Genomic DNA, 9,780 nt, shown 5'->3' with positions numbered 1-9,780 from the left:
TGTTTGAGTCAGCAGTATTTAACAAGACGGCTTCTCTTTTAAAATTTGGCGCGCTTTTTAGTATAATTTATGTCAATGAATCATTCCGCGTAAATTACATTCCGCATAATTATGCCATTCCGCAAGTCATGCCACATGCCATTCCGCAAACTCATTCCGTCTTTTACCCTCACCGAAGTAATTATTATTGACGTATTCACGTCACGTAGAAAAATAATATAGTTAAACTCAAATTAGTAAGGGACCGGTCATTATTTATGTAGAGGGGGGAGGGAAGAATATGTTGGAAAGATCAAAATTTCTGTAAGGCCCCCCCTCCAGGCCATGTAAGTAGCAAGTGACCCCCCCTTCTTTATTCAATATTTACGTGATGACCCCCCCCCCCCCCACCTCATATCTCCCTTTATATGCCTCAAGTAATTTATTATTAAATGCGTGTTACATACAATCTTAATTGCACACTTGTTCTAATTCAAAAAGGCTGGATCAACACTTAGTCAACCAAGGCTTCTTTGCTATGGATACTTGTCCAGCAATACGGCAAATTTTTGGATGAGTTATGTGTATAGTAAACATACCTCTATTATTAACTCCTTAACTTTGGAAAAGTGGTAGTTTTTACAAATTATGCTCTCATGGTGAACACAAATGTAATATCCATGCAAAATATAATTCCTTTCCAATGATTTTCCTAAAGTTGTAAAGGGATTACTTTGAATTCTTGTTGTCATAAATATCATGTTTTATTACTTCTTGGGCTATTGCAGTGATAATCATTTTGTAAAAAGAAAATAATTTCAGTCAAACCAGATATTAAAGCAGATTATAAAGGTCTGGTTTCTTTATTAACTAAAATTAATTTTAAGATAACAATGGAGTTTAGAGTGAAAACAGTATTTCTGTAAAATACAAATCACTAAAGTTGTACATAATAGTGGAGTTTAAACAAAAGAAAACAATAGAAATAGCATAAAATTGTACAATTTAGCATCTCACTGTTTCACATATGGTGTTTGCACTGTTCTATTTAACTGTTTTACCCACCTCAAACTGCTTATCCCCCCCTAAACTTCTTTATAAAAAATTTTAGCCCCCCCTCTTGCCACTCTGAAATAGCCTTGACCCCCCCTTCTTTTTTTCCCTCCCCCCCTCTACATAAATAATGACCGGTCCCTAACGTCGTCAGAATATAAGGAATTTAAAGCTGGAGGGCTTAACTGTATGAACACAACGAAAACAGACTAAAAAAACAATAAGCTGCAACATTTTGCAATGCAACATCATTCGTTCGTATGGGTAACCGATTAGGGTAAGTACCGAAATGAGGCTGATTTCATTTGTGTTTGTGTGTTGCGTGTTGCATTCAAAACAGTGATTATGCTAAATAATAGTTTTGCTTGATCCACCTGGTTTGTTCAATCTCATCAAAGAAAAATTGATTTGAAATAACTTGCACTTTTTTTCATTCAAGTAAGGTCGATTATAACAATTGCACTGATTCAAATGCGAGGTGGGTTTGATGTGAACTCGTATTTGTGTTGTTTGTGTCGGTGGATAATGAGTGTTGTTGTCGCTAAAGCTGCGGTTGGTCGAATTCAAACCATCATAAATCGGCTTGTAAATAATGAGGGAACATTTATCTGAAACAACTATATAATCAGGGTAACAACACGCAAGATATTATTTTAGGAAAAAAGAACGATTTAAATTTAGAATATGATCTTTTCTAAGCCTTAACAAGTGTCTCAAGACTGCATGATTAAAATGTAATTAACAATTTTACGTCGTATTTAAAAATCAATTAATATTACGACCAAGGAACAAATGAAAAACGAGCATGAAATGTCAATATTAACGTGGCTAGATGTTGTTGTTTGACATATCAGCTGCCTTCGAATCTCTGAAGTATGAATCACGCTTGAAAAGGTGATACTAAAATATCAACTTTGAAATACAATCTTTGCAATTTACGCCATTTCCGTAACGGTGCCTGCCTCAACTATAGGTTCCTGTAAAATAATTCACTTTGCTCTATTAATGGGATCCTTTTTGCACAAAAGTAAAAAGCGTTTTATTTTTATTTTTAAAATAACATTTCAAATTAAGCATGCACGAGCATACTGTATACCATTTAAATTGCATGAGATAAGGAATCGTGTTATGGTGTTTAACGTGACGAATCGCAAAAATAATTAGAATAAGCGAAATGATAATAATAAATATAATGCAATGAACATTTCCGGAATTGCATATTAACACGGCTGGCCAATAGCCTGATTCATCACCAAAGCATGCAGATTTTAATAAATGAAAAAACTCAAAATTCAACAAGAAAAAAAGGCATAAAACTGACAAATATACATTGCATTTAACATTCGAAGTAACGACAGACCGGTCATTTGCAGATTTTTCCTGAATTACAAACGTTCTACATGGGCACAATTAGTCCTATACATAATCCCTTTTGTGTGTTGCAGATTTCGTTAAACCAGGAGAACTGTACCGCATATAAGTCCGTATGATTTGAGATTGTTTCTCTAGCTGGAGTGAATCGGAAGCAAGAACTATGGCCAAAGTGAATTCAGGTAAAATAACATGCAATGGCGCGTATTGTGAGAAGCGCGGTGGACTAGTGGTTAGTGCTCCGAATAAAGCGGTCCAGGTTCGTGTCCTGGTCTGGGCATTTCATTGTGTTCTTGGGCAAGACGCTTTACTCTCATAGTGCCTCTTCCACTCAGGTGTATAAATGGGTACCGGCGAATTTGCTGCTGAGCTAGGGTAACCCTGCGATAAACAAGCAGGACAAGCATCCCATCCAGGGAGAAGTAAAAATACATATATCTTAGACACTTTTGTGTGTAGTATCGTTGTATATTTTTACGAACCATGCAGTATTTTGGCGAGCACGAAGGGCGAGTCAAAATACAAATGGCGAGTACAATTTTACGTGACAATTTTTATCTGACAAATATATATGATCGTGTATAGACGACACAACAATTATTTGTCGGCAGTTCAAACTTTAGCGCGTCATTAATGACCTTGGACAGAAGAATGCGCACAGAGATACGCGCACGCAGTAACCTGGGGGTGATTGGAGATTGGGCACCACATTTGTTGACGCAATATTTGCCACATTTTATGCGACGAGTCGTCTACACGAGCAATTTTCCTATGTGACAATTTTCATTTTTGACACATAAAAGCTGCACGCCAGCTTCTCAACAAATATATTTTTCACATAAAAATTGTCGCATAAAAAATTGTTTAGATTAATTTTTGACATTTTTTGACAACGTACTCTTTGATGTTTTCTGTTTAACGAAGTGAGGGAGGCGGAGTTGACAATGCAATTGTCGGAACTTGTCAAATTGGCCTCCTACTAAGTTAACATTTTACTTGAGAGGACCATTCTTTTCCAGGCACTCGGTGTGTAACTTTAATTTGGGATTATCTGGATGAGGACCAACGATCCAAGATAAGTCGAATTTTGGTTCATCAAAGAAACCGATGAATCCTTTGCCAGAGTGGATTTATCGGTTCCTTTGATGCACCATGATCCAACTGATCTTGGATCATTGAACTTGATATTGATCCCGATTTGGATTGTCCCAAAGAAATTTACCCTATGATTCGAAATGATCTTTTTTTACTCTGGGATCTTCATATGATTCAAAAGACTTTCTTTTCCTAGGCAAAATGACTCTTGAGGACCATTATTTACCAGGTACTGTGCCTGAAAAGGACCTTTATTTTCCAGACCAGGTGACAAAGAGTGACATTGAGCTCGATTTAATAACACCGATCAAGCCCAAAGGAGATAACAACGCTGATGATGAAGCGACCAATGCAGCTTTACCCACCAAATATGAAATGTGGAAAAGTTTCGTCAGTAATACTTCTCTGCATGGAATCCGTTATGTCTTTTGGAGAAGACCACTCTGGGCGAGGATAGGCTGGTTGCTCATTCTGTTGGCATTCACTGCTTATTTCTTATTCACTGCGCAGAAGTCATTAAAGAAATACTACGCTCGCCCTATAAACACAGTTATCACCCAGAAGTATGTCAGTAGCCTTGAATTCCCAGCCGTCACCATTTGTCCACAAAATCTCGTAAGCAAGAAAAAGATGTACGCCTTGGACGGAGATGAAAGTTTTGTCAAATACGGTCTCAACGACAGCGTCTGTACAGCCACGGAGTCTGTTCGTGACGGGAAGCCTTGTGGAGCAGCCATGGTTTGTTGTTGTTTACCATTCTTTCTGCTTGATAGCGGGAAGATCGTTCTAAACTGTACAACTCCGTACCTTCTCAGCCTGATTGCTGCTCAGCAAAACTCTGGAATCTTTTTCGATACCAAAACGTTTTACGAAAAGTACAGCCAAGGAGTCGAAGAAATGCTGGAATCTGGATTGTGTATTTTTGATGCAACACTGGATGACCCATGTGGTGCATCGGATTTTACGCCTTTCGTGACAGATTGGGGAGTGTGCCATACTTTTAATGCGGGGCTTGGCGGACCAGACAGCATCAAAAAGGCTCAACTCACAGGGCCCGGAGGAGGACTGAATATTTTGTTAAACTCGCAAATTGATGATCACACAATTGGAAGACTGTCGGAGGGATTTAGTGTTATTATTCATCGACAAGGAGACTTTTTTATTCCTTGGGACGGGATCAATGTTGGACCAGGTACACAAGCCTCGATCACATTACATCAACAGAGGGTGAGTCTAGTACGACTGGCAATTCTAAGATAAGTTTGAATGTTGTTTTGGACTGGACGATACTGTTTACTGATTGAACTGAAAAAAAAAATACCACGCTTTTTTTAGGAGCCTTTCCTGAATTATGAACCACCTTCGTTTATTTCAACTGGGAGGCGCGGTGGCCTAATGGTTAGTGCGCCGGACTCCGGATCGAGCGGTCCTAGCTCGAGCCCCGGCCGCGGTCACTTGTGTTGTGTTCTTGGGCAAGATACTTTACTCTCATAGTGCCTCTCTCCACCGAGGTGTATAAATGGGTACCGGCGACATAATGCTGGGGGAACCCTGCAATGGACTAGCATCTCATTCAGGGGGGAGTAGAAATATTCCTAGCCGCTTAATGCTACGGAAACCGGGATAAGCTCCGACAGTGTGGGCCGCTTGGCTCGTGTCTTCTCCTTTCTTTTAGTCCCGAAAGTACAAGTAAAACTGTGCAGCGATATAACACTCCAAAATTGATTGTGTAATATTTTCGCCACCCATGAGGTTTTTTGAAATTTTGAAAAGAGAGTTTACCTTACAAGGCTGAAACTTTCAGTAGCTGTTTTTTCGTCCCTTGCGGAAATTTTGATATGTCAACCATGTGTCCATGACATATGACGTTGCCATGACAACCGTTATTTTCTGACTTTCTAAGAAAATGGTGAAATCCAAGATGGTGGATCCAAAATAGCGGCTCTAATGACGTCATGTGACGTCACAGCCAACAACAATTATGTCAACTTGTAGAGTAGGCTACTGCAATCTTATACGTAATTATGTTATATGACAAGTTCATGGTGTCCGCTTTATCGAGAGTCAAAACAATAAAAACTGTTATGTTGGTACCACGAAAGTGTCCGTAATTCCGTTAAAGCGAGAGTCCGTAATAGCGGGAGTCAATTCCAGTCAAACCTCTATAGCTTTCGCCGGGGATCTGGATTTTGTCCGTAATAGCTAGTATCCGTAATAGCGGGGTGTCTGCAAGGCGAGAGTTGACTGTATCGCGGGATATTTGCGTCTCTTTTTGGGCTTTATGTTTGCTTTAATATATAGATTTACGCACGCCTGAAAGCGGAGCTCCCCATTTATTTAATTTTCACTGGAGTTTAAAATGTTTTCATTCTAGTGAATAAGCGGCCAAAGTACTAATGTTTATGGCGGTTTATAGGTGCAAGACAAATTTAAATAGCTCACGGTTAAACTGAATGTCAGCAGTACGACAAAAATAATAATCTTAAAGCGGGGCAAAATCATTACTCATGGCACGAAAAATTACTTTAGAGTACAGTAAAATATCTGCTTTCTAGCAATAGAAAATAGTTTCGCGATCCTGTTATAGTTTCGCAGCAGTTTAGTGACTCCACAATATCCATTACATTGATATAGGATATATTCAACGTGCATTACAGAGTCTGTCGGATTAGCTCAATCGGTAAGGTGTCAGTCTGCGGATCGGGAGGTCGTGAGTTTTTTTTTTTTTTTTTTTTTTTTTTACCCCGTAGCAATAAAATGGTTTGTTTATTATATCAACCCGATTTAGCTTTCGAATGCTCCTTCATGTACGATGCTGGCTTTACAGATAGACACGAAAGTCATCGATCGATTATGGCTCTCAATGTCCACTTTTTTGGCGGTCGATTACTTTCTACACGATATTTTCAGCCACATTTTGTTTCATTGCTTCTTGTTTTTCTTTTCAAACCTCTTTAAATTTTAAAGGCCGCCTTTATACGGCCTTTTTGCTTCACTCTTTCTACCATCAAACTATGGCCGCCATGTTGCGCGACTCCGTATGTACGTCGTACGCGCCCGCGAACCATGCCGCTATCCATGTTGACCATGAAAACTCATTTCGATAGTATTCCTTCTTTCATGGGTATGGTGCTACGCTTAGGAGCTCCGCTATTAACTGAGTAGAGTTTCATTTCTTTTTCCTTTCCTTGAAATTTGTTATTATTCAGATTTCTTAGTTGAATACATTTACTTTAAGCTTGACTGCAGGTAAACCTTTGTTTCGTTTTTATCTACAGATAAAAAATCTTGAGGATCCTTACGAGTCAAAATGCAAAGACAAGAAGTTGAAGACGTTCAGTGCCTACACTACCGCGGGATGCCATTATGAATGCCTCGCTGAACGCATCATAAAATCCTGTAAATGCCGTCCTGTTGGATTTTCAGGTTTGAAAATTTCGCTTTTGCTGTTTCTGTTACTGTGGCTACCACTTCATTTTGGCATTTATCGACAAACACACCATTGCCAGAAGTTCAACACCAATAATATCAACAAGAAATGCAATAATTTAAATAATAAACAAACCGGGCCACATTGGTGGGAGGCGAGCGCTTTCACCTGCTCTCACTGCGCCATATCCTTCCCTCTCCTGATGTCTTGAGGCGATCCCTTGGTGATGTCCAGATACCGTCCCCTTCTATAAAGTGGGCGTGGCTCAATTTCAATGTTTTTATTGACTTCTGCTTGCCATTTCATCTCTTTTACAGGAACAACCTCGATAAGAACTTGTGCCAAATTTGATCAGATCTGCGTTATGGAACAAACTGGTAATAATATCTTATACTCCAATTTGTAGCAGTGATATAAGTACATGATGTCTAAAGATGACATTAGTTAAGACGTTAAGGCGTGTCAGCTGGGTTGTTGTTGTCGTCAGTGTTTTTATCTTTTATGCTAATTCCATTTGCTATAAGATGATTGTCCAGCCGGTCAAGGACTAATAAGGCGACCTTTCAACACCAGTGTAAAGTGATAGATTACCGTCAATACCGAAGCCACCTTACTTTGTCAGCAAATGAAAGGAAATCAAAGGCTTTCAGTAAATGGATAGTTACATGTTGCTTGGTAAACACACTGTGGATGAAATTACATTAACTAAGTTGTGAACTGGTAAACGCCTGTTTTGCAGTAACCTGCATGGCTGCGATTATGCAATAGAAATGAACATTTCAATCGTGTGTTCAGGTTATTGGCTAACGCAAAAGAGAATTTTTTTCCTTGCTGCGCTATTTGCAACTAGAAATTCTAACCTTAATACATATGGCTATCAATCCTTTTTCTGGGTTTAACACAAATATGCATGCTTACAAATGCTTTTCACGTCGTTAGGTAACTTAGATATTTCAGACTGCGATTGTCCAGTTCCTTGTAATGAGATCAGATACACAACCGAGGTGTATTACTCCAAGTTCCCGGACGCAGGATCCGCGGCTGTAATGCAAGCTGAAGGTTGGACCGAGAGCTCGTTCAAGCACATGAGGTAATTACGTTCGAAACTACGTATAAGTACCATTGTTTTTGTATAGAGGTCGCTGAAACTACCGTTAACCACAAATTTCTGTAGCAAACTGCCATGTTGAAAGAAATATTAGCGAATGGCTCCGTAAAATTGGCTACAAGAAAGAAGAAAGAAGTTGATCAGTCAAAGGCACAAGCTCTTCGGAAATAATTAAATCATGAGCGTTTTCGAGATCTTGGGCTGCAAGATTCGAGCCTATGATCTTAATTAAGTACACTTCTGTTTATCTTAGTTCTGGTTGGTTTAACATTGCACTGTCGATTGTATCCTTTATACAGAAAACAGACAGTCTAGAGAGATAACTACAATGCTTACATGTCGTTTTATAAAAATGTAAGGCCAAATCTACACTTAAAGTGCCCATATTGCCGGTGCTTTACCGGCTTTCCTTGAAATCGTTACCTCCATTGAACGCTTCATGGTTTCACAGGTTGCCCCGCGGAATTTTGCAAGGTTGTCATTTAAGTTTCTCGATAGAGAGAGTGAGACACTTTGACAATCCATGTTTTGCGAACGAGGTTAGCATTGAAGGAGAAAACTGTCCTGCACACAAGGCAGAACATTTCCCCGAAAAGTTCCACGGACGCGGAGTCCAACGCGCCTAACATCCATACCGTAAAATTCCGGGCCCTCCGGTTACCGGCTCATCTACCTGGAAACCAAAAAAATATATCCGACTATAAGCCCCCCGGATATAAGCCCCCCCCCCTCTGCCGGATGACAGTACTGAACAGGGCTAAATGTTACTTTATTCTGCGTTTTCAACTTAAAAACGTATTTCGATCAACACTCCTGTGGGTCGTTTCGAAACGTTTTTTAGCCCGCTTATAAGCCCTTCCGGATGTAAGCCCCTCCTCTTATAAGCCCACACAAAACCCCTTACGAGTTTGTATAAGCCCAGGGCCTATAACCGGAATTTTACGGTATACCATAGACCACTGCGTTACACACTTATGTATAAGAAGTCCCTCGAAGAACGACTTGCATAGTTTTGTTTTATTTGTTCTCCTAGGGAAAACTCTGTCTTTCTTCAGATTGGCTACAAAACACTTAGCTACGAGTTACAAGAACAACAAGTGGCTTTTGGAGTTGAAGCACTGTTTGGTAATTTTTCTCATATTTTTTTCTCGCTTGTTTTGTGTTCTGGATTACATGACAAATGAACTTCTGGAGTTTCATAATGGCCACTGCATTTATTATATATATCGTGAATTGATTTTTCAGGTGAGATCGGAGGTAACATGGGTCTCTTTCTTGGATGCAGTCTGATGACCGTTTTTGAATTTGCCGATCTTCTTGTGGCTTTGGTTTATGTTCGTGCATTGCATAAAGAATATCCAAGTTAATTAGCAGCATCGGCAAACAGAACAGTTTAACGCAAAACAAACCTTAGTAATTCTTACTGAGCACCAGGTTTATTAGGCAGTTCTTAGTAAAAATAGCCTTCCGCCGCTTCGCTTAGCCAGCCATCCGTAGTTGGAAACCTTTGATAGCTGGTCGCAGGGTCTGTTTCCGTGCGAAAGGTGTTGAAAAGGAGAGAAAGGAGCGTTGCACATATGAGTTAGAAAATATAAGGCTCAGTCATTGTTGGTTTAGAATGCTTGCGAACCTAGAATGCTTAGTTGCCGTCCTTGATAAAGAGCATACTTATTTTGCTGTTGTTGCTGTTTTTTTTTTTTCTACAAGTGATGCCCTACATGTTATATATTTGGGTATACGTGAG

The 9,780-nt window shown here is 39.5% G+C and overlaps 1 protein-coding gene across 2 annotated transcripts; it reads left to right on the top strand.

Moving 5' to 3' along the window:
- Nucleotides 1–1,200: 1,200 nt before the first annotated feature.
- On the top strand, nt 1,201–9,421 carry LOC144632591 (acid-sensing ion channel 4-A-like). Of its 2 annotated transcripts, none has more exons than XM_078491270.1 (8): nt 1,201–1,309; nt 2,478–2,585; nt 3,761–4,725; nt 6,777–6,924; nt 7,246–7,305; nt 7,868–8,018; nt 9,070–9,161; nt 9,282–9,421. In XM_078491270.1, the coding sequence occupies exons 2-8, from the start codon at nt 2,567–2,569 to the stop codon at nt 9,401–9,403; spliced, it is 1,557 nt and encodes a 518-aa protein (XP_078347396.1). In that variant the 5' UTR covers nt 1,201–1,309; nt 2,478–2,566; the 3' UTR covers nt 9,404–9,421. The 2 variants fall into 2 exon arrangements, with proteins under 2 accessions (XP_078347396.1, XP_078347395.1); XM_078491269.1 differs by having other exon boundaries at nt 3,695–4,725.
- The last annotated feature ends 359 nt before the right edge of the window (nt 9,422–9,780 follow it).

The sequence above is a fragment of the Oculina patagonica genome, chromosome 12 (assembly GCF_052425735.1).
Source record: "Oculina patagonica isolate OP01 chromosome 12, crgOcupat, whole genome shotgun sequence".
NCBI classification, from domain to species: domain Eukaryota; kingdom Metazoa; phylum Cnidaria; class Anthozoa; order Scleractinia; family Oculinidae; genus Oculina; species Oculina patagonica.
This window is presented reverse-complemented; position numbering and strand designations above follow the sequence as displayed.

Bases quoted from the DNA above. Each gene is read 5' to 3' on its own strand.
- LOC144632591 (XM_078491269.1), top strand. The intron at 4,726-6,776 runs GTGAGTCTAGTA...TTTTATCTACAG, and splicing joins TCACATTACATCAACAGAGG to ATAAAAAATCTTGAGGATCC. The intron at 8,019-9,069 runs GTAATTACGTTC...TTGTTCTCCTAG, and splicing joins AGCTCGTTCAAGCACATGAG to GGAAAACTCTGTCTTTCTTC.